The 25,556-nt window shown below is 40.2% G+C and overlaps 1 protein-coding gene across 2 annotated transcripts; it reads right to left on the bottom strand.

Annotated features, from left to right (window-relative positions):
* calu (calumenin) lies at positions 1 to 25,403 on the bottom strand. Of its 2 annotated transcripts, none has more exons than XM_008123127.3 (7): positions 25,315 to 25,403; positions 16,810 to 17,045; positions 14,620 to 14,813; positions 11,698 to 11,864; positions 10,129 to 10,189; positions 7,140 to 7,339; positions 1 to 3,586 (listed from the first exon to the last, which is right to left on the bottom strand). In XM_008123127.3, exons 2-7 carry the CDS (start codon positions 17,034 to 17,036, stop codon positions 3,482 to 3,484), a joined length of 954 nt encoding a protein of 317 aa, XP_008121334.1. In that variant the 5' UTR covers positions 17,037 to 17,045; positions 25,315 to 25,403; the 3' UTR covers positions 1 to 3,481. The 2 variants fall into 2 exon arrangements, with proteins under 2 accessions (XP_008121334.1, XP_008121335.1); XM_008123128.3 differs by lacking the exon at positions 14,620 to 14,813 and adding an exon at positions 14,366 to 14,559.
* Between the last annotated feature and the right edge of the window lie 153 nt (positions 25,404 to 25,556).

Below are 25,556 nucleotides of genomic sequence, written 5' to 3'. Positions count from 1 at the left end.
TACGGGATGTAAACAGTTTTATTAAGACACCATTCTTATCTGTTATGTTGTACATTATATAAAACTCCCATTTACGCTCTACAAAAAAACGAAAAAACAAAGGGAACCTGCTGAAAAAGGGCAGGCCCTGAAGTGTTTGGGGACGACAGTACTTTTAAGGCAGGTACGAGCAAATTTGGGCCCTCCCGGTGTTTTGGACTCCAACTCCCACAATTCCTAACAGCCGGTAGGCTGTTAGGAATTGTGGGAGTTGGAGTCCAAAACACCGGGAGGGCCCAAATTTGCTCGTACCTGCTTTAGTGTTAACAAAAGCACCCCTTTTTTGAATTTTCCTGCCTTTGGTTCACTCAAGAACAAGGAAACTTTACTAACTCATGATTGTTAACAGTTTTAGGATCGAAAGGATTTAGTGTTCAGAACTTGTTTACATGCAGAAGCCCCTTAAAGGACACAAAAGCAGGAATTATATTGTAATTCTTTATGCAGGTGAGTTTCCAAAAACTAATAACCTGCCAACTTGGCTTCACTCCTTTTCTTTCCTCCACATCAAGGAGGACAAGTGCAGGTAAAATGGAAGGAAAGAGAAACAGAAAATGATGTTATTCTGAAGCCAAACAATGTGACCAAATTGCACTCTTTGACCCAAAGAGCAAGAGAAACAGAAACTGATGATATTCTGAAGCCAAACAATGGGACCAAATTGCACTCTTGTGACCAAAAGAGCAAGACAAACAGCAACCGATGTTAGTCTGAAGCCAAATAGTGAGACTGCATTGCATTCTGTGACCGAAAGACCAAAACAAACAGCAACCGATGTTATTCTGAAGCCAAACAATGTGACCAAATTGCACGCTTTCAGCCAAAGAGCAAGAGAAACAGAAACTGATGATATTCTGAAGCCAAACAATGTGACCACATTGCACTATTTGACCCAAAGAGCAAGAGAAACAGAAACTGATGATATTCTGAAGCCAAACAATGGGACCACATTGCACTATTTGACCCAAAGAGCAAGAGAAACAGAAACTGATGTTATTCTGAAGCCAGATAGTGAGACCACATTGCACTCTTGTGACCAAAAGAGCAAAACAAACAGCAACTGATGTTATTCTGAAGCCAAACAATGGGACCAAATTGCACACTTTCAGCCAAAGAGCAAGAGAAACAGAAACTGATGATATTCTGAAGCCAAACAATGGGACCACATTGCACTATTTGACCCAAAGAGCAAGAGAAACAGAAACTGATGATATTCTGAAGCCAGATAGTGAGACCACATTGCACTCTTGTGACCAAAAGAGCAAAACAAACAGCAACTGATGTTATTCTGAAGCCAAACAATGTGACCAAATTGCACGCTTTCAGCCAAAGAGCAAGAGAAACAGAAACTGATGATATTCTGAAGCCAAACAATGTGACCACATTGCACTATTTGACCCAAAGAGCAAGAGAAACAGAAACTGATGATATTCTGAAGCCAAACAATGTGACCACATTGCACTCTTTGACCCAAAGAGCAAGAGAAACAGAAACTGATGATATTCTGAAGCCAAACAATGTGACCACATTGCACTATTTGACCCAAAGAGCAAGAGAAACAGAAACTGATGATATTCTGAAGCCAAACAATGTGACCACATTGCACTCTTTGACCCAAAGAGCAAGAGAAACAGAAACTGATGATATTCTGAAGCCAAATAGTGAGACCAAATTGCACTCTTGTGACCAAAAGAGCAAGAGAAACAGAAACTGATGATATTCTGAAGCCAAACAATGTGACCACATTGCACTCTTTGACCCAAAGAGCAAGAGAAACAGAAACTGATGATATTCTGAAGCCAGATAGTGAGACCACATTGCACTCTTGTGACCAAAAGAGCAAAACAAACAGCAACTGATGTTATTCTGAAGCCAAACAATGTGACCAAATTGCACGCTTTCAGCCAAAGAGCAAGAGAAACAGAAACTGATGATATTCTGAAGCCAAACAATGTGACCACATTGCACTATTTGACCCAAAGAGCAAGAGAAACAGAAACTGATGATATTCTGAAGCCAAACAATGTGACCACATTGCACTCTTTGACCCAAAGAGCAAGAGAAACAGAAACTGATGATATTCTGAAGCCAAACAATGTGACCACATTGCACTATTTGACCCAAAGAGCAAGAGAAACAGAAACTGATGATATTCTGAAGCCAAACAATGTGACCACATTGCACTCTTTGACCCAAAGAGCAAGAGAAACAGAAACTGATGATATTCTGAAGCCAAATAGTGAGACCAAATTGCACTCTTGTGACCAAAAGAGCAAGAGAAACAGAAACTGATGATATTCTGAAGCCAAACAATGGGACCAAATTGCACTATTTGACCCAAAGAGCAAGAGAAACAGAAACTGATGATATTCTGAAGCCAAACAATGGGACCACATTGCACGCTTTCAGCCAAAGAGCAAGAGAAACAGAAACTGATGATATTCTGAAGCCAAATAGTGAGACCAAATTGCACTCTTGTGACCAAAAGAGCAAGACAAACAGCAACTGATGTTATTCTGAAGACAAAAAGTGTGACCAAACTGCATTTTGAACAAAAGAGCAAGAGAAGGAGCAGATTGGGTTGAGGAAGAGGCCTTCCCTGATAGACTAATCAAAGAAATCCACCAGAATATCAGAAATACTGCTTTAAAAAAGGCATTTAACACTGAATTACTGCTGCTTAGTCAACCAAGATGGACACAAAGGAAGAGCTGCATGATGTTAAGGCAGACATGGACCAACTTCGGCCTTCCAGGTGTTTTGGACATCAATTTCCACAATTTCTAACAGTTTACCGGTCTGTTATACAAGTCCAAAACACTTGGAAATAAGACCCAAGTTCGCCCATGCCTGCCTCAAGGGAAATGAAGGCTGACAGCTTCAGCAATGAAGGTTGTCGAAGGAAGGAAAACAAAAATCCCAAGCATAAGCATAGCTGTTGTTTTGTTTCCCCGCTGGCGCTCTCCTTGTTCGATGGCATTTCGCGATCACGTTTTTGCAGCTCGAAGGGAAAGGTGACACAAACAAGGAAGGAGCTAGTGTTGTCCTAAGGCTAACCACGTTTCAGGGAAGGCATTCGTTCATTCATTCGTCCTCCATCACATCACACGTGGCACCAAAAAAAAAAGATACAAAAATAAACCGAACTTGTTAAAGACATAGAAACAACATGCAAATCTATAAAACAAAAAAAAAATACACCCCCAACGTGTGGCAAAGCTGAAAAGTGGGGTTTGTGATTCTTTCTTTTCTTGGACCAAATCCCTATGCAAAGGCTGGAGGGATTTGTTGTTATTGTTGTTGCTGTTGTTTCCTCTGTATAGTTGCCGGAAACTGTCTCTGTAGAAGTGAGAGGAGTTTCTCCATGTGTTACTCCAGAAAACAGTAAAAAAATAATAATTACGTGGGTTTTTTTCCCCATAAGAAGGAGAAAAAGAGGGCTTTAGAATTCGTCGTGTCGTACTAGCGCTTCCCCAAAGTCCGTCGCCTGGCTGCCCACAAACAAATCGTATTTGTCCACAATCTCTTCTTTGGTCAGCTTGCCGTCCTGAAGGAAGAGAAGAGAAGAAGCCACAGGTGAGGAGGAGGAGGACTCCCCAAGGGTTTTAAACCACATGTCTCGCTAAATACCCTATATACTCAAATATAAGCCGACCCGAATATTGGTCTGTACGAGTTAGGATCTGTTTCATCCTTATTTGGCTTTAAGATTGTGAGAATTTCGGAGAGTTTCCAAGAATTTGGTACAAATTGTTTCCCCATTATTTCATTAAAGAGTATAAACAGGTTGGGAGTAATTTCATCTTTGAATATTTTAAACAAGTTTGATGTACATCCATCTGGCCCAGGTGTTGTATTTGTTTTTAGGTTTTCTATTGCTTTTTCAATTTCTGATTTAGTTATTGTACTACAGTAGAGTCTCACTTATCCAAGCCTCGCTTATCCAAGCCTCTGGATAATCCAAGCCATTTTTGTATTCAAAGTTTTCAATATATCGTGATATTTTGGTGCTAAATTTGTAAATACAGTAATTACAACATAACATTACTGCGTACTGAACTACTTTTTCTGTCAAATTTGCTGTCTAGCATGATGTTTTGGTGCTTAATTTGTAAAATCATAACTTAATTTGATGTTTAATAGGCTTTTCCTTAATCCCTCCTTATTATCCAAGATATTCGCTTATCCAAGCTTCTGTCGGCCCGTTTAGCTTGGATAAGTGAGACTCTATTGTATTTAGAATAGATTCTGACTGTTTATAGTTTTTCCCAAGAGGCCAATTCGTTTGGTTAAGTCTTTACCTTCGTAAAGTTTTTCATAATAACTAGCCATAATCTCCCTAATTTCCTTATCTTTAGCTCTCAGATGTCCTCCACCATCTTTCAGCTTAAGTATTCTGTATAAGCCAAGGCCAAGCCAACCTAATTTTACCACAAAAAACTGGGATAACATATTGACCCGAGTATAAGCCGAGGGTGGGAAATGAAGCAGCTACTGGTAAATTTCAAAATAAAAATATATACCAATAAAATTACATTAATCAAGGCATCAGTAGGTTAAATAATATGTATATATGGATACAGATATACAGGTACATGGGTCTATATGTATATAGGATTTGCAAAAACCTGCAAACATGAGAGGAAAATTCACATATAAAATTAATTTCTATAGATAGATATATACATATATGTAAGTACAGTAGAGTCTAACTTATCCAACATAAACAGGCAGGCAGAACGTTGGATAAGCAAATATGTTGAATAATAAGGAGGGATTAAGGAAAAGCCTATTAAACATCAAATTAGGTGATGATTTTACAAATTAAGCACCAAAGCATCATGTTATACAACAAATTTGACAGAAAAAGTAATTCAATACATGGTAATGCTATGTAGTAATTACAGTATTTACGAATTTAGCACCAAAATATCACAACATTGACTACAAAAACATTGACTACTGAAAGGCAGACTGCCTTGGATAATCCAGAATGCTGGATAAGCGGATGTTGGATAAGAGAGACTCTACTGTACATAGGGATTGCAAATGCATGCAGGGGGTTAATGCCTATATATCTGTAGGAGAGTTCAACAAATATTTTGGGGGGGAATGCTTTTATAAGATTAATGGATATATATTTTTCTTCTTCCTGGCTTGCAAGGGCTTCTTTCCCTTTTCAAAACATTCCCTTGGTTAAGAGTGAGGGAGGCTTTGGAAAACACACTGATAAAGGAGGGTAAGAGAGAGATAGATCATATATTGCAAGTAATGGCCTCCCGGTTCTGTTGCTGCCTTGACCCCATTATAAGCCAAGGGAGGCTTTTTCAGCTCAAAAAAGGGGGTGAAAAACTCGGCTTATCTTCAAATATATACGGTATGTGTTTCGAAGTAAAGACGAATTGACACACGTATACAGAGCAGGCATGAGTAAACTTGAGTCCAGGTATTTTGGACTCCCAACTCCTATAATTCTTAACAGCCGGTACTTTGCCCATGCCTGGTATAGAACAATTAGGTGCAGGCTCCCTGACTCGTTTTTTTACCTGATTCCTAGTGTTGGGACTAGCAAAAGGTCAAGTGAATTTCACATAAAAACTCCAAAAATCACCCAAGTCAAAACAGAAGCACAATTAAAGCCCTGGCAGACCATGCAAAATACATCTGCGAATCCCACCTCCTCCAAGGGGAACTGAACCACCTAAACTGGGTTCTACAGACCAATGGAGACTCCACCACAGACATCAGAAGAGCTGCAGGGCCAAGAACAAGCCATGAGAGTAAAAACAAAGATCCACCCAGAGGAAAGGTGTTCTTGCCAGACATCAAGGGAACCACTGACAGAAGAGGGAAGCTGATGAAGAAACACAACCTACAAACTATCTACAGACCCACCAAGAAAATCCACCAAATGCTACATTCAGCGAAGGACAAGAGGGATCCTCTCACCTGTGCAGGAGTCTACCTGATGCCATGCAGTCTACATAGGGACCCCCAAACGCAGCAGCATTGCCCAAACACGAAACAAGGTACATGAAATGCACTACAGACCAACTCAACCAGAGAAGTCAGCCATAGCAGAGCACTTGATGCACACAGAATATTATTGGAGAACACAAAAATGCTGGACCACTCTCACAACCACCATGTCAGACAACACAGAGAAGCCACTGAGATCCACAAGCATGTGGACAAGTTCAACAGAAAGGAAGAAACCATGAAAATGAACAAAATCTGGCTACCAGTATTGAAAAACTCTAAAATCAGGACAGTACATAAAGAACAACACTCTGAAAACAGGGGAATTCCAGAGAGGAAACAATCAGGGCCAGCTAACACCTCCTGACAAAGGATTTCCCCAGGCAGGAAGCAGCCAGGCTTTGAAGCTGCAAGGCTATTCAATGCTAATCAAGGTGGCCCATTGCAACATTCACACTGGCCTCAAACAGATAAGAGTTCTTTCTCCCACCCTGGACGTTATTCCACAGATATATAAACCTCCCTTGCCTAGTTTCCAACAGACCTCACAACCTCTGAGGATGCCTGTCATAGATGTGGCCAAAACATCAGGAGAGAATGCTTCTGGGAAATGGCCGTACAGCCCACAAAACTCATAGCAACCCAGTGATTCCGGCCATGAAAGCCTTCGACAACACATTCGAAGAAGGTATTAACTATGGTGAACGTTACAATTGTGGAAAGCAGAGGTTGAGTACATTGCAAAACCCAAGGCATAGTTATGCTGTTATGGATCTGGGTTAAGAGCCCTTGAATAATTTCCATTTAAGAAGGGCAAGATCTACCTTGGGAAGAGAAAAAGAATTACACATTTGAGAGTAAAAGATGTTCAAAACGTTACGTGTTAATGCTGATGGATACCAGCTTCAGCCTTTATATCTCACCAGAGAATTTGCCCATCTGCTTTTATAATGAAAATAACATTATTATTTTATTATGACACAGCAAACTAGATAGATATGCTGGATCACAAAATCACAAGTCGAACACTTCCCAAGTGTCTAAGACTGTGTGATGTATTATTATTAAAATAATATTTCCATTTAAAAGCCCAAGCCATCCCCACATCAGTCACACCGTACCTTGTTCTGATCCGACTCGTACACCAGGTGCCGTGCTTCGGCCTCGGCGTGGTCGTAGTCCGAGGGCAGGATCCAGTCTTTGGTCTCCTCTTTGTCCATCTTCCCGTCGCGGTTCTTGTCCCTGAACTCCACAAACTGCTCTCGCTCCGTCTTCACCCACTCGGGTTCTTCGGCGTCGCCGTCGTGGCTGTACATGTCCCCTGCAGGGAGAGAATGAGGCACATGGACTGGGCTTTCAAAGGTCATACATAATATAGAAGGCTGAGATTCGAAAAGAGAATTTTACACAAAGAATGGGTTAAAGAGAAGAGAGGAGAGACTGAGAAGAGAGTGAAGAGTGAAGGAATTTGGGAGAGATAAGGATTGCCAAGCAGCAGAGGAAGAGATGTGGGTAAAGGTGAAGAAGAGATCAAAATGACCTTAGACACACTGGAAAAGGGAAATATTGCGCAGAAGGTTGATTTCAGAAGGAAATGTTTTGCAAAATAGGATTATTTAGAGAACAAGAGAGACACAGAGATGCTGAATTGAAGAATAGAGAGAGGAGGAAAGAGGGGGAAAGTGCAGACATGAAAGAGGGAAAATGTTTGATTGTGTGTGTTGACTCTGGTTCATATCAAACCCATGACGTGGGATAGTCGAACATGGCACTATCCTGGCACTTCCTTGACTTCATTGTAACCACCTCTTAGTGTTTTTCTGCAAATTTAATCATTGTATTTTAATCTCCTTATTTCTAATTTCTGATTGGGAATAGAGGCTAGAGATATTTGGGCACTGTGACTCATAATAATATAATAATATAATAAAACTTTATTTATATACCACCCTATCTCCCGGATGGGACTCAGGGCGGTTTCCAATAATAAAAACAACACATACATTATATGGCTACATAATAACACATTATTAAGCAAAGTAAAACAATACAATTATATAGCAATAAATCACACTTACACGACCTGATCAAGGGGACGGGAACTATAAACCCAATATTTTAAAATGTATCATTTTAGGCTAGATAAATCTTGTGCAATATATTCAAGCCCAGAAATCGGCAGTATTCCAATGTAATTACTCAAAAACCTGCCTCATCAATATCATCCTGCCTGTTGCACCCCTAGGCTGCAGAGGCACCTCAAAACCACCTGGAGACTATAAGCAAAGCAAGTTGTTTATTGAAGAATATATGTAAGCAATAGCAAATCAAAGTTCAAAGTCAATGAAACAAGGTTAGTCCATCAGGTACAAGGTACTTGAGAGTCTTGAAGAAAGGGTCCATGAAAATCAAACACAAGAATAAACTCCAACAAGGTCTCAAAATTAGTCCAAGGAACAGGAACAAAACTGGAACAAATGACAGGATCTTTGACTGGAACACGAGATCCAAACTGCAAAACTTTCAGGAACAATGACTGGACAATCCAAAATTCCCCAAAAGCAAGAACAAGGACTGGAGCAAAACTCAAGATACAAGGCTACATGAACTTGGCATGAAAGTCCACAGGAACATGAAACAGGATTCTATGAAGCATGAAACGTGAGTCCAGAAACAGGAACCACTCTCTCAATGAGCAAAGTTACCACCTCTGAAAATCTCTCTCAGAAGCAGTTCCTCTTAAAGCTCAAATCAAGGCCTCTTTCCGTGGGAAGTTTGCTCAAAACCTTTTCTCATTAACAACCTTCTGCTTCGTCTCAAAACCTCCCTTTCTTGTCTCTGTTGATATATCGCTCTCTTTCTGTCAACTTCATTAGACTTATCACAACTGAAATGCCCATCTGCCAAGGGATAGTTTGACCTTGCGCTTCCAAGGAATGTGGTTCAAGCCGCCTGCTTGAAACCATTGTACGCTTGTTCCCAGAATCCTCATGGACAAACTCTGGCTGGCCTGGAGCAGCAGTTTCATCCAGTTCTGGCTGCATGGAAATCCCAGGCCACAACCCAGATTCATCTGATAGGTCAGGTGGAAGTACAATCACAGGCTGAACCGGCCCAACCACAGGCTCACCTGGCAGCTCAGGTGCAGGCTGGGATACAACACTGCTCAGGAACTGAGTCCTACTTTTAACCTATGTTGAGACCCTCAGTTTGTAAACTATTATAAAATTAACAAAAACAAAAGGAGATTACAGGAAATGCTAGAAATAAGAATTCCATTAACACCAGAGACCTTCCTATTAGGTATAAATGACCAAAAATTAGAAAAAAAACAAGGACAAACTCCTCTTCCTATTAACTACAGCAGCAAGGATATGCTTCGCAAAAAGATGGAAAGAAAAATCAATTCCAGAAGAAGAAGAATGGATAATAAGAATCTTGGAAATAAGAAACATGGATAGACTTACGTACCTCATATCAAAAAGCAAAGGAGAAGCAATAAAAGAGACAGATTGGAGCCAAATCACCAAATATCTGAAGATATTTTCCATACTGAGGAGTATGGAAAGATAGAATCAGAAGGAAGGAAAATATAGACACCAATTTAAACAACAGAAGAAAGGAGAACAGAGAAGAATGAGAAGACAATTAAGTAGAAGGAAAGGCAGGTTTCCCAGGGAAGATGATCGGAAGTCGCATTTTACTTTTTAATATATTTTTTTTATCTTCAATTGCGGGGTTTTTTTCTCGTTTTCCCTCTTTGCTTTTTTCCTATTTGTCCTTCCCCTACTTTCCCTTATCTAACCTCCAACCCATACCCCTAGTATCTGATTTTAACTTGTATATAAAACCTAATAAAGACGATTTAAAAAAAAGAAACAAAAACTGAAATAGGGATGCCACTTATCACTTCTGCATGAGGCTGTACACGATGCCCAATGCAGCTACTTCCAACTCTATGATTTAGGATGTACGTATAACCTAAAGGGAACAAATCCCATGCAGTTTTGGAATCTAAGCAAGATCAGCCCTGGTGAGGAATTGCATGGGAGACCCACCAACACACACCAAGTGCTGCAGACAAGCTAAAGGGACCGTCACACTGCTTACCTATGTATTCTTCCAAGTCAATAAAGCCATCCGCGTTCTTGTCAATGTCTTCCATAGTTTCCTGTTTAGAAAAACCAGTATGAGCACCACGGCTTACTCTCAGGCAGGACCAACTGTGTTGTTGTTTTTTTCTTAGTCACTGAATGTGGTTTTTAGTTTTGAATGTTTTTATTCAGGGCCGGGTTATGGCACAGCTGTTCAGTAGCCAGCTGCAATAAATCACTATTGACCAAGAGGTCATGAGTTCGAAGCCAGTCCGAGTCGGATTGAGTGCCCAACCATTAAAATAGCCCAGCTCGTTGTTGACTTAAGCAACCCCAAAGGTAGTTGCATCTGTCAAATAGGAATATTCAGATACTGCTTTATGCGGGGAGGATAATTTAACTAATTTACGACACCATAAATATCGTCCAGCAGCGTGCAGAAGGATGAGGAAGTAATCCATCAAGGACTCGGTGTCATAGTGGATGATGAAGCAGCAGCTCCCCCTGTGGCCGGAATGGAAGCCTCATGAAGCCGGAAGCTGGAAAATGTTAAATTGCCTCTGTGTCTCTGTCTATATGTCATATGTCTAATGGCATTGAATATTTGCCATGTATATGTACATGGTGATTCACCCTGAGTCCCCTTCGGGGTGAGAAGAAAGGTTAGAATATAAATACTGTAAATAAATAATAAATAAATAAATTTATGGTTTTTAACTGAATTGTTTTTAATACAGTAGAGTCTCACTTATCCAAGCTAAATGGGCCGGCAGAACCTTGGATAAGCAAATATCTTGGATAATAAGGAGAGATTAAGGAAAAGCCTATTAAACATCAAATTAGGTTATGATTTTACAAATTAAGCACCAAAACATCATGTTATACAACACATTTGACAGAAAAAGTAATTCAGTACGCAGTAACGTTATGTTGTAATTACTGTATTTACGAATTTAGCACCAACATATCATGATATATTGAAAACATTGACTACAAAAAATGCCTTGGATAATCCAGAACCTTGGATAAGCGAGTCTTGGATAAGTGAGACTCTACTGTACTAACACTATTTAATTATGTTATAATATTTGTATATTTTTAAATTGTACTGAAATGCTTTTAATGTGAGCCACTTTGGATCTCCTTTGTGGAGAGAAAAGGCAGAATATAAATAAACATAAACATCATCATAATAACGGTGATTATAATAACAAAATGGCAGTTTATTTCGAAGAGGAACTACAACAAGACTTACCCAATATTCTTATGTATAAGTCGACCTTCAAATATAACTTGAGGTCAGGTTTGGAGGCCAAAATGATAGATGTTGATATGACCAATCAATAATATCATATTGCAAAGAGAGGAAAACACCAATGCTGCCTCAAGGAGCCAGTTTAAGGCGCATGGATCAACATTATATCCCGTAATCACCAACTCTTTCTATCAGCCAGGACACATATCAGAAAGAGCATTTACATTGCATATGTGTTATCTGAAGAATACATAGACAACACTCCGCCCTCTTTTAAATGGCTCACGGCTGCTGGACGAGCCAATGGCCATGGGACGGGGCTTGACCCACCTGCACCACAATATCCTTCATGTAGTCGTATTCCTCAGGATGCAGGAAGGCCGTGAACTCATCCTTAGTGGCAATCAGGTCACCGTCCTTGTCAGCCATCTTGAACCTCCGCTCGTCTCTCGTCATCATCTGTTTATAATTGAAGCCATCGTCTGGGTCTGGGTCATCTGGATTCAGAGAGAAAGAAAGACTGAGTCCGTTCAATGCTTTGTGAATGGCATGAAGCAGAGATGGGCAAACTTGGGCCCTCCAGGTGTTTTGGACTTCAACTCCCACAATTCCTAACAGCCGGTAGTAACAGTAACTACTACATAACATTACCGTGTTTTGGACTGCTTTTTCTGTCGATTTGTTGTAAAACATGTTTTTGGTGCTTAATTTGTAAAATCATAATGTAATTTGATGTTTAATAGGCTTTTCATTAATCCCTCCTTATTATCCAACATTTTCGCTTATCCAACATTTATTTATTTATTATTTATTTACTACATTTATATCCCGCTCTTCTCACCCTGGAGTCAGAGCGGCTTACAAATCAAACGTACATACAATATACTATCAGCATAGCACAACATAAGCATTAGATTACTATATTGTACTATATCATTATACAGTAAAATTATTAGTAATATTACATTTAATGTATAATATATATAATACATTTATTTATTTCCGGTATTTCTACCCCACCCTTCTCCCCTGGGAGACTCAGGGCGGCTTACAAATTGGCAACACAGTGCCATCACATCAACAATACAATACAAAAGGCATTAAAAACTAAAAACATTTAAAACATCATAAAAACCAATATACAATAATAAAACATTACCATGCAGCGAGGTAATGTCCTACATTCTGCTAGCCCGTTTATGTTGTTGGATAAGTGAGACTCTACTGTACTATCATTTGCAAACCAAGATTGAAAACCGGGAGCCAGTCAAACATTCTGAAGCTATTTCTCACCTTCTATGACCCTATTCAGAAATAGCTATGGCACTCTACACTGCATCTATGCTGGTGTTAACTGTCATTACTGTTGACCAGCATTCCTGTTTGTACTAAAATTTTAGTCAGTGGAAGTCAGTGTTTCGACCCACAGTCTATGGAGAATCCTGGTTTGCAAGGATACACACTTTAATAATGAGCATCATTAAGGACTGAAAGGTAAGGGTCATGTAAAGAATAAACCATAATGACATGTGTTGTTGAAGGCCTCCATGGCCAGAATCACTGGGTTGCTGTGAGTTTTCCAGGCTGTGTGGCCATGTTCCAGAAGCATTCTCTCCCGATGTTTCATCCACATCTATAGGAGGAATCCTCAGAGGTTGTTAGGTCTTTTGGAAACTAGGCAAGTGGGGTTTATATATCTCCCACCCTGGACATTATTCCACAGAGATATAAATCCCACTTGCTTAGTTTCCAACAGACCTCACACCTCTTTTTCTTTGCAAAGGCAAAGATGCAAACATTAAAAGAGAATTAAACACAGCACTAAAAATTCAGTTAAAATCCATCAAAACATATTCAAAGTTTAAAAAAACATACAGCAACTCCCAATTAGACATTTATCTGAGTTTGAGATGCTCAAGTTGATTAATTGCAACATTCAAGGTGATTAATTGTAACAATCACACCTGCCTCCAACAAAGAGTTCTACCTCCCACCCTGGACATTATTTCACAGGGATATAAACCCCACTTGCCTAGTTTCCAACAGACCTCACAACCTCTGAGGATGCCTGCCATAGATGTGGGCGAAATGTTAGAAGAGAATGCTTCTGGAACATGTAATGCTTCTGTTCGATGTAAGTTAATAATTTTTAACTGTTTTATAGTGCATTGTACGATTTTTTATATTTGTGTTTTATTGTAAGCCACCCTGAGTCCCCTGTTGGGTGAGAAGAGCGGGATATAAATATTGTAATAAAAATAAAATAAATAAAACATGGCCAGACAGCCTGGAAAATTCACAGCAACCCATAGTAGAACACATTTCGAGAGTACAGAATAGCAGAAAACTATTCTAGAGGAAAGGTTTTCTAAGGAGCCTAAAAACAAGAGGAAATGTGAGGCTAGCATTAAATACAGCAGAGTCTCACTTATCCAAGATTCGCTTATCCAAGGTTCTGGATTATCCAAGGCATTTTTGTAGTCAGTTTTCAATATATCATGATATTTTGGTGCTAAATTTGTAAATACAGTAATTACAACATAACATTACTGCGTGTTGAACTACTCTTTCTGTCAAATTTGTTGTATAACATGTTTTGATGTTTAATTTGTAAAATCATAACTTAATTTGATGCTTAATAGGCTTTTCCTTAATCCCTCCTTATTAACCAAGATATTCGCTTATCCAAGGTTTTGCCGGCCCGTTTAGCTTGGATAAGTGAGACTCTACTGTAGCATGAAAACAGTCTGACTCTTTAAAGGATAGGTTGTTAAAGCATCAATAAAGCAGAGGTACATGAAGTCACAACTTGTAAGGTTCCTTCAGTATAAATTTGTGAAGCAGCCAATCTGATTAAGAAATAGCTGTATTTGTGGCAGCAGAGAATTATCTGAATGGGGGAGAAGGCAGCCCTCTCCCCAAACAATGGTGCCCTTCTGCTTTATTAGCAAGACATCAGGATTTCTGTGGCTTCTTCTTCAAACTCTTAACCCCTTACCCAGGTAAGTGCCATAGGTCACGTTTCTGTACTCCTCCCAGGAGATCAAGCCATCTTGGTTCATGTCATACTCCTGCCACTGGTGCGCTACATTGTCAAACACGTACTTCTTCTGAGCCTTCTGAATCCAGGCCTTCAGCTCCCCCTCGGTCACAAACCCATCCTTATCCGTGTCTATTTTATCTACCATCATTCTACAAGACAAAACAGCAGGTTTCAAGGCAAGGCTCTTACCCCGGGACGGTCAGACCTACCTAAGATGTAGCCGTAGGTGGCATTTTTATACTCCTGCCAGGAAATGAGCCCGTCCTCATTGAGGTCGTGCCCCTTCCACTGCCGCTCTACATCCTCGTAAATCCAGCGCTTTTGGGCAAACTTAATCCAGTCTTTCAGCTCTTCGGGAGTTACAAACCCATCCTTGTCGTCATCTATTTTACTTACAATTTTTCTGTGGGAAACGCAGAGAAAAGCCAGCAAGAGTTAGGAGAAACAAACCTGAGCCCAACACTGTGGGAGAGAGAGATGGGTGGGAGGCTTGAAACTGAAGAAGCAAGGCCAACAAAAAAGCTCACTCAGAGCTCCCACTCAGCAACCACACTTGCAGCTTGCACCTCTGTGAGGCCCCACTCCACATTAGCCCCATCTGCTTTGGCTCACAGATACTCAGGGCCCTTCTACACATACATAAAAACCCAGAAAAAAACAGGATTAAAGGCATGGTGGCTAAATGACGTTTCACGAAAATGTGGCCTGAATCGGGTTAACAGCTGAAAAGCACGTGTTTAAAAGGTGTCCTTAAAACCCAATCCCGGCCAAAAAAAAATGTGCATATTCTCATGACTCTTTATCTCTGCAATCATGGAAAACTTATGACTTGATTTTGAAAGTTATAGTTCACCTCCATCCAAACAGTGACCCCCAGCAAGCCGTCTTGAGTCCCCTTGGTTAAGAAAGGCAGGGTAGAAATACTGTAAATAAACAATGGATCGGGACCAAACTTGGCACAGAGAAGCCCCATGACCAACTGAACATACTGAAGGGGTTTGTGGTTTTGTGACCTTGGTTTTGGGAGTTGTGGTTCACTTGCATCTAGAAAGCACTGAACCCAGCTGACGTCAGATCTGGACCAAACTTGGCACACGGGCCTAAATAGCCAACTGTGCATACCGGCAGGGTTTGGGGGTGATTGCCCTGGGAATCTGGAAGTTGCAGTTCTCCCTTATCCAGAGAGCACTGAAGTTTAGCTGCTCTTCTTAAGCTAGCTGATGGACACTTTCTGGGAATGAGACTTTGTGCTGCGTTAGCACTTTTCCTCTGACATGTGAGATTATTTTCCTTGCCAAGAGGGCCACAAAGACACCCTTCACCACCTTCACTCTCTGCTTTCAGTGACACATATTGAAGAGACCTGAACTGAAATCTAACCTACATGAAAAGGTCAAACAAGGTCCAGAAAGGGCCCTACGACCTGTTGACCTACTTGAACACTGTTCCATCAGAAGACAACCCTCTTAGCCAATTTGGTGGCCCACAATCCATCTGCACAAAAGTAACACAATACAATATAAATTCCCTAATTCAAAGGACCAGCGCTCAGAAAGGAAGTCATTCAGACAAATGACACTGTTGGACAAAGCAGCAAAGAGAACTCTTTCTGCTTCACCTTCCATGAACGTAATTTGGATCCCAGCCATTTTGTCTCTCCAATACCACCTCACAATGAAGTCAACGGTCACCGTGAGATATTCAGAAAAGCTGGGCGCTATGCACAAAAAATGTGCATGATTTTGTCTCCTGAGTAAAGCTTCTATATGCGGACCAGCAAAAATGTAAGAATGCACAGCCAAATATAACTACAGCTGTCACCGCTGTTACTTGACACTTTGGCACACAGAGAGACTGTGAATCTGTGCGTATGCATTAGGCAAGATACAGCATTTCCCATTGCGGAGGGAGAACCTCTGGTCATAGTCAAGGTCACAGTCTTGTTGCTGAGCTAATCTGCACAAAACAGGTTCATTTATTAGCACCATTTTTTTTTCTCAGTCTGAACACTAGGGCTTTGTTCAGGTATTGGTTAAGAGCAGCAAGTGGCCCAAATCTCAGTGCAGACTTGAATTTTATGATAGTTCATCAGCAACTTAACAGACTTCTAACAGGATGCATGATCAGTGATTTCAGTGAAGCCAAGAGACCCGTCGTGTTCCAATTTGGAGCAAGTTGCCTTTAATTCAGCAGGGCTTACTTCTAAGTAAATGTAACTACAATTGGGTCGAAAGTCCATATAAAGACAGGTTAGTTAACTTAGCTGCTTGAGCTGAAGAGCCCTCAAGCCTAGAACAGTCCTTCTAAAAAACAGAAGCCTCAAGCCCCACAAGTACCTAAACAACACTGAAACTCTAGGCCTGTTCCAAAACCTGTCATTCCCACCTAGGTTCTCTTACCCCAGTCTCTCCTTGCTCTCCTCCGGCGTCAACTGGTCAAAAGTCTTGGCCTCCTCGGCCCCTAGAAAGGCATCATGGTCATAGTCAAAGTTCTGCCCGTCATCATGGACTTTGTCGCTGAGCTGTGGGTCGTGGTGGACGCGGTCCTTCTTCTCGGTGGGTTTGCTCAGGACGCAGAGAGTCCACAGGAAGAGGTACGTGACGATTTGCCGAATAGCCACAACCATGGTGAAGCCCTTGGAAAACGAGAGGAGAGCAACAGTTAGCCTGCTTTGGCCCCAAAAGCAAACGCTGCAGCACTCGGCGGCTTCCTTCCCACGGGAACTCCGTTAATCACATCTCACAGCCTCCTCTTCCCCAAGAGGCCTCTCTAAGTGGATAGAAAAGTCATTAGAGCTGTAATTGCTGCATTTACGTGACCCTGCAGGAAGCCAGTAATCTTAATTAACAAGAAGTGGTGGAGCCTGAAAACAGCAAGTTAAATGTTCCCAGACAATCCCTGGGGCTATTGTTTTCTGGTGCCCCAGAAACTATTATGCAGCCATTCAAAACTAGGTGGGCATACATCTGCTCAGCAGTAATATGCACAGTTAAGCTCTGGACAATTCATCAGGACACCTTCTACAGATGAGGTATTTTCTAGGTTTAAAGATAGGCACAAACAGAAATTCCCTGGAAACTGGAGATGTCATTCATTAAGGGATATTTAAGGGCAGCCAAAAACTAGTTGGCTCCTACCAGTCAGAGTGAAATGCACTCCCCAGGCATCCTGCTCCCTCCCGGTCAAAGTTCCAGCCTCTCCAAAAAGGCCTTTGATCATTCACCTCCTTCCTGCCAACTTCACACAACTCCATTTGTCCCAAGATCCCAGATGTAATTCTTTCAGGAAATGGGAGCAGGAAGTTAAGGTGCTAGTTAGTGAAAAGGGAAGGAAAGCAGAACAGACAGCTGGCTGCAAAGACTGAAGTGGCAGAAATGATAGGCAAAGATAGATAAAATCCAGAAAGATTTGTCCATGTCCTATGGTGCTTGACTACTGATTGGGATTACTGTCTATGTTTTAAATTATTTTAATAAGATGTGTTATTATACTGTGATTTATTGTGTTACTGTTTTTATTGATGTAATATTGTTTTGGGCTTGTCCCAGTGTAGACCACCCCGAGTCCATTGGGAGATGGAGTGGGGCATAAATAAAGTATTATTATTATTATTTTATAAAGACAAATAGGCAAACAGCTGACAAAAGGCCAATGAAAAACTTCCAGCATAACTCCTTCTTTAAAGGCTTTTAAACAGAGGCTGGGTGGCCATCTACAGGAGTGCTTTGAATGTGATTTTCCTGCTTCTTGGCAGGTGGTCGGACTGGATGGCCCATGAGGTCTCTTCCAACTCTATGATTCTAACTCTACGGACAATTTTCAATGGAAGCCATCATAAAAATCACACTGAAGGATCCAGAGATTTCTTCAGAGGTGTTCTTTCTAAAAAATCTCCAGGAGGAAGTTGACTATTGAGTCACAGTGGAAAACCTAGATATTTCTAGAGAACATTTTAAATCAAATCTGTGAATAATCAAAGCTGCAGAAAGTCAAAACCATAAATGTGGATTCATCCACTGACTCATCCATCCAGGACCTGGTGTGTGTGTGTGTGTGTCTGTGTACACACACACACACACACATATACATACACACACACACACACAAATATATACACACACAGAGCAAGGGGGTGCCAATTCTCTTGCTTCTTTCAAAGATGATGAAACACCATCGTCTGCTATTAACTGGAAACTTTGGGATCTGCCCTTTGAATTCATTCATGTTCCCATTGGATCTTTTGACACGTAAAGGAGAAGCTGTTGAGTGAGGGGAAATCCATTCTGTGCTAACATGTGTCCGCAACAGACATCTCACAGGTGTTCTGAAATTTATTTACTATTGCAAAGACCAGGCTACCTGCTGTAGTTGTTATGGGAGTACTGGGTTCAACTAGCATGTCCTGCATTTTAGACCGTGCTAAATGTTAATAAATACTGTTCAATCATGAAGTAATATATATATTACATTTGATCTAATAGCAGGTTTATGGTATCTTGGTGAAATGATTTGATTTATTTGTGAAGAATTTTACCTGCCTGTTCTAAAATTGCCAGCTGATAAAAAGAACTAAGAACAATGTTAGTAAAATGGAGTTTTTTTAAAAAAAATAAGATCTACAGGCAGGTTATAACACAAATATATGCAGGCCACATGTGATGAGAGCATCTTGTCCAAGGAGGTTTGAGTCTAGAAAGAAGGGCTCTTATATCTATTTCCATGACAACAAGCAACTACAAGCAAATCCATTTTATTTTCATAACAGATAGCAGCTACAGAACTCGCCTTTCCCTAATACCAAATTTGGGGCTATATCTTCTAAAAAGCTCAGCATATGTTCAGGGTGTCCTTGATTTCAACATGCTGGAAGATGTCCCACTGAAGTCAACTGATTTGTGTGTAACTTGGAATTTCATGGCCTACTCACACCAGAAGGGAGGGCCAAGTGGAAATATTCCAAATGCTTTGGAAGATAATCACCTACTTTTCAAATAAAGCCAGACTGTGACAAGAGCAAAGTTATGAAGTATCTCCTCCTTATACAACTGAAGAGCATTCCAGTTTCCCCACAGGCTATGGAAAATCTTATAGCAAACCACCACTGGCCTTGACAATCAAGCAAACTTTGAACGTTAGGTTCATAAACATGTTTTAAAAGACTAAACACAGAAAATGCACTCATCCTTATTTGCAACAATTTTGGAAGTACAGAAAGAGAAACGAGTCTTGGAAGACTAACCCATCTAAGTCATATTACTACAACAGTTGTATGATCAAATAAAAAAGAACACGAGAGAGCAGAATAATAAAGCAGTCTAGGTTAACAGTAGCAAGAATCCTATGGAAAACAAAAGAAACACCAGCTACAGAAGACTAGATAGGGAAGATAGAAATGGTTAATGATTTTATTGATGGGCAAATCACTGGACACATTATTAAAAGTATGGAAACCTTTTTAGCAATATAAACCTGAGGGGGAGGAAAATACTTTACCTACAGCTTTGGAGATATAAATTATTAGTCATTAATGTAATAACATGGAGAAGTAAATAACTTGCTGAATATACTAAAACCCTCTTCTAAAACAAATTTGTGTTTATGTTTTCTTAATTTTTGAGTTACATGCAATTAAAGTAGAGATGTATGTCTGTGAGAGAAAATGTGTTTGCCAATTAAGTGTGTTTATACCTGTGTATGTACACGCTTTCTTGCTTTCTTAATTTGTGGTTGCTTTTCTGTGGAAAGAAATTGGATTTAAAAAAGGGGGGAGGAAAGACTAGACCAGTGGTTCTCAACCTGTGGGTCCCCAGATGTTTTGACCTTCAACTCCCATAAATCCTAACAGCTGGCAAACTTGCTGGGATTTCTGGGAGTTGTAGCTCAAAACACCTGCGGACCCACAGGTTGAGAACCACTCGACTAGACCCAAGTAAATTTGTTTAAAAGTTTTCTAGATGGTAATTCGTGCTAGTTCGAAACTGTTTCAGAATTTGAGGCCCCCTGACCTTACCGCCTACAACCCCAATTTACTGCACAGATGTCAAAAATTCAAAGCAATGCTTTATGCATTGAATAAGCAAGCTATAAACCAAAGAAACTCACAGGATAATACATGTGTTGGGTCTCCAAGACGCAATAGAGTTCTGTTGTTTCTGCAGCTGTTGAGTCTTACTCAACTTTGCTATTTGGAAAGTGCACACCCAGGCACATTTCTCAGCTGCCCACTTTCATCCCTTTCTCTATAGCTCTCTCTTATTTATTAGGCCAAAGAGGCAGCTCATAACATTGGGGGCGTTTTCCAAAATCTTGCACCTTCGGACAAATTGAGATAATTGGAATTATATTGCAACCCAATATACCGACTGGGAAGGGATGTCTTACAATATTCTGTGCAGTGTCAAAATGCTGGCAGCATTTCCCCATCCAATGAGCAAACCTAAACAAGCAATAATACTGTAATATTAAAAATCACTCTTAGGTGAGTCAATAGTGTATAATTAATGCAGTTTGGAACCACTTTAGCCACTATGACTCCCATGCTGTGCAACCATGGGAGCTGCAGTTTAGGGAAGCGCCAGCATTCTATGGCAACAGGGAAACCCCCAATAAAACTACATTTCCCATGATTCCATAGAATAAAATAAATAACACTATGCAACAAAATTTGAAAAATGTTCTGTTCCTGGTTTGAAAGTGTTATTTCCTATTTAAGTGTGTGGTGCTTACTTTGAAAGTAGTTGTTTTACTCCAGAAACTTTGTTTTTGTGGTTACCACAAAATATATTTGTTTGTTTATGTATTTATTAGCAACATTTATATCCTGTCCTTCTCACCCCAAAGGGGACTCAGGGCGGCTTACAAGTAATATATACATACAATATATTATATTTTATTATTAGTGTAGCACAATATAAGCATTATATATTACTATATTGTACTGTACCACTATATTGCAATATTATTAGTAATATTACATGTAATATACATATACAATTGTAATAGTATATTGTTATTATATTGTACTAGCTGTGCCCAGCCACGCGTTGCTGTGGCGAAGTCTGGTGGTATGGGAAATAAAGTATTGAGGAATTGGTGGTAGTTAAGGTAAAGGTTTTCCCCAGACATTAAGTCCAGTCGTGTCTGACTCTGGAGGTTGGTGCTCATCTCCATTTCTAAGTCGAAGAGCCGGCGTTGTCCGTAGACTCCTCCAAAGTCATGTGGGATGACTGCATGGAGCGGCGTTACCTTCCCGCCGGAGCAGTACCTATTGATGCACTCACATTTGCATGTTTTTGAACTTCTGGGTTGGCAGAAGCTGGGGCTAACAGTGGGTGCTCTCTCCGTTCCCCCAATTCAAACCTGTGGCCTTTCGGTCCAGAAGTTCAGCAGCTCAGCGCTTTAACACGCTGCGCCATCAGGGGATATTATTTCCTAAAGGTTGTGAATATACAATATTTCTGATTGGTTTTTTATGTTTGTTGGAGGCAAGTATGAATGCTGCAATTAGGAAAAATGATTAGGATGTAATGGCCTTGCAGCTTTAAAGCCTGGCTGTTTCCTCCCTGAGTGAATTTTTTGTTGGGAGGTGTTAGCTGGCCCTGATTGTTTCCTGTCTGGAATTCCCTTGTTTTCAGAGTGGTGTTGTTTGCGATATTTTATGTGCTTCTACTGTCTGTGGCCCTGAGAAAACAGGATTTGCCAGACTTTGATGATGGGAATACTTTGTTGGGAGGTGTTAGCTGGCCCTGATTGTTTCCTGTGTGGAATTCCCCTGTTTATTTACTGTCCTGGTTTTAGAGATTATATTGTTCTGCATTATTCTATCCCAGTAATTATTTCATATTAAAGAAGAATCTCACTTATCCAACATTCGCTTATACAATGTTCTGGATTATCCAACGCAGTCTGCCTTTTCATAATCAATGTTTTTGTAGTCAGTGTTTTAAATTCATTGTGATATTTTAGTGGTAAATTTGTAAATACAGTACAGTAGAGTCTCACTTATCCAACCTAAACGGGCCGGCAGAACGTTGGATAAGCAAATATGTTGGATAATGAGGAATTAAGGATAACCCTATTAAACATCAAATTAAGTTATGATTTTACAAATTAAGCACCAAAACATCATGTTAGACAACAAATTTGTCAGAAAAAGTAGTTCAGTACACAGTAATGCTATATAGTAATTACTGTATTTATGAATTTAGCACCAAAATATCATGATATATTGAAAGCATTGACTACAAAAATGCGTTGGATAATCCAGAACGTTGGATAAGCGAGTGTTGGATAAGTGAGACTCTACTGTAAATACTACATAGCATTACTGCGCATGGAACTACTTTTTCTGTCAAATTTGTTGTATAATATGATGTTTTGGTGCTTAATTTGTATAACGATTACCTAATTTGATGTTTAATTGGCTTTTCCTGAATCCCTTCTTATTATCCAACATATTCACTTATCCTGCCGGCCTGTTTACGTTGGATAAGTGAGACTCTACTGTATATTGATAATCTTATATTCTCTGCTCAGAACTGGATTATATGAGGCTCCTTCTTCACAGCTGTATAAAATGCACACTGAAGTGGATTATATGGTAGTGTGGAGTCAAGATAATCCAGTGCAAAGCAGATAATATAAGATTATAAATGGGTTATATAGCTGTGTTGAAGGGCCTTGAATCTACACTGCCATATAATCCAGTGCAAATTAGATAATCTGTGGAAGAAGTCTAAGTGAGGCCTAAATCTGCCTGTCCCCTAACTGAAACCTGGTTGTCCCTTGGTTGCTAGGCAACCAAGTGGGCAGAGATTAGCCCTCTAAACTGGCAGCAATTGGATAAAAAAAATTATTGCTCTCCCTCTAATTAGGACTTTATTTTTCTTTTCTTTTTGTTGTATCAACCTTGAGGCGTGGATGATGGGTTGTGTTGTCAAATTTTGAGGTTGGGGGGCCTGTACTTTTGTTGTTTTGTGAATTGCCGTGATGCCATCACTCTTTTATATATATAAGATTACATTATAATATTATTGGCAATATTGTATGTACTGTATATACAATATATTATATTATTAGTATAGCATAATATTATATTATTATATGTTGAATTGGTTGAGATTGAATGAGATAGTCACTGAAAAACTATAGCAAAACGTGCTGCAGGATGTCCCACAAAAACAAACCTTTTGCAATTTTAATAAACTCTTTCCATGTTTTTATGATAAAGCCAATTAGGAATTTGCATTTATAGCCAAGGAAAAAAAATGTGTTCTATAGTGTAATCCCTCTTGGGCTTCCTCATAAGAGAAAGCTTCACCTGCCATTAATGGGGGAAGAAGAGACCTGTAGTGCAATAATTACACCAACAAGAACGGATAAATACAGCAAACTCTCTGTTAACTGGCACCTATGGGATTGAGATGCCAGATATCCTACATTATCTACTTTGAACTGGATTAGATGATTCTACATTGCCATATAATCCAGATTAGATCATCTGGATTTTATATGGCAGTGTAAATAGGCCTAAAGCTTCCTTTTTTGAACTGGCCCAAGCATGGATTTTAATAAAAGTAGACTCTCAATTATTTGGAACTCAAGCAACCCACAAGGTAAATAAATGATTAACATTTACAAAGCTATTTTTTAAATAATACATTAGAACCGTGTTACATTAACTGCCTCATCACACCAGGGCTTGGATCCACTTTGAATCCAGTTTCTGCCTCCTGCAGAATTCTGGGGTTTGTAGTTTGGTGAGGCCCAGGAACTGTCTGTCTGAGCTGTTTAAAGGCGCCTCCCTAAAGTGGATTTAAAGTGGATCCAAGCTGTAGTGTGATGAGATCCTAAGTGAAGTTTGTCTTTATTTGTCTTAATTGCTTTGAATGACTGGCTTTCAATATTAATATCAACTCAACACAGGGTCTATGGCATGGTATAGTATGGAATATAGTATTCCTTCAGCCTGTTTTTGATACTGACTCTCAAGCAACCAGAAGCGGCAGTTATCTGCCTTAATTCTTTGGATTATGTGGCAGTGTAGAAGGGGCCACAATAAATGGAAATCACAAATGGCCATGCCTGGAAGGGGACAATGGGACTTGTAGTCCAATAGATGAACCCAAAACTGATGACTACACAAGAAATCCCTCGTAAAAGTTACTGGTGGGGGGCAATGGGAGCTGTAGTCCATTAAATGAACTCACAATAACTGTGGATCCATCTTGGGTTGCTTCAAAGAAGGAAAGCTGCAGTGGTTATGACTAGTGGAAGAATAGGACTTGTAGTCCAATAAAACAAACCACAACCAGTGGCTAATCCTTTAAAAATTACATCCCATGAATGGAAATCACAAATGGCCAAGACTAGGAGGGGACAATGGGACCTGTAGTCCCATACAAGAGCCTACAACAAATGATTTAATACTAAAATAATTAATTTGGAGCCCCTTCACATAAGCAAGATGCAATAGCTATGGCTGGTAGAGGATAATGGGACCTGTAGTTCAATAAAGAAACCCTCAACGAACTAATGTCAAAAATCACCCTCAGAGAAGGAAGCTGTAAAGTGGAAGGACAATGGGAGTTGTAGTCCAATAAAACAACTCACAATCAATGACTAATGCTTTAAAAAAATCACTGGGTTCGTTTCAGAAAGGGAAATAGCAATGGCCATGTCTGGCAGGGGACAATGGGACTTGTAGTCCAATAGATGAACCCAAAACTGATGGCTACAAAAGAAACGGGGACAATGGGACCTGTAGTCCAAATAAATCAACCCACAAACAATGGCTAATACCCAAAAAATCACTCCTGGGCCCTTCACATAAATGGAAACCAGAATGGCATAGGGATAATGGGACCTGTAGTCCACCAAGAAGATCTCTCAAAGCGTTTACTTACCTTCCACAGCGGCCCTGAGGAGAACAGACGACAGCGCAGGCGCAGAACGGCGGGGCCCCAACGCGCATGATCAGGACGCGGGAGGCAATTGGCTGGGAACATCCCGCCACTCAAGCAAAACCCAGGCAAGGATTGGTCAAAGCGGCGGATTATTTCATTCCAGGCAAGGATTGGCCAGAGAGGGCGTTTTAAAAGGGCGGGTTCTTTAGTTCTCCAATCCCCGAGAAGGGGAGGCGGGCATT

The sequence above is a fragment of the Anolis carolinensis genome, chromosome 5, assembly GCF_035594765.1.
Source record: "Anolis carolinensis isolate JA03-04 chromosome 5, rAnoCar3.1.pri, whole genome shotgun sequence".
NCBI lineage: Eukaryota > Metazoa > Chordata > Lepidosauria > Squamata > Dactyloidae > Anolis > Anolis carolinensis.
Note: the sequence above shows the minus strand (reverse complement) of the source record. Positions and strands in the feature narration are given on the sequence as shown.

Bases quoted from the DNA above. Each gene is read 5' to 3' on its own strand.
- calu (XM_008123127.3), bottom strand. From the start codon at position 17,036: ATGGTTGTGGCTATTCGGCAAATCGTCACGTACCTCTTCCTGTGGACT. The intron at 10,190-11,697 runs GTGGGTCAAGCC...TTTTCTAAACAG, and splicing joins TGAAGGATATTGTGGTGCAG to GAAACTATGGAAGACATTGA. The intron at 7,340-10,128 runs GTAAGCAGTGTG...CTCTCCCTGCAG, and splicing joins TGACTTGGAAGAATACATAG to GGGACATGTACAGCCACGAC.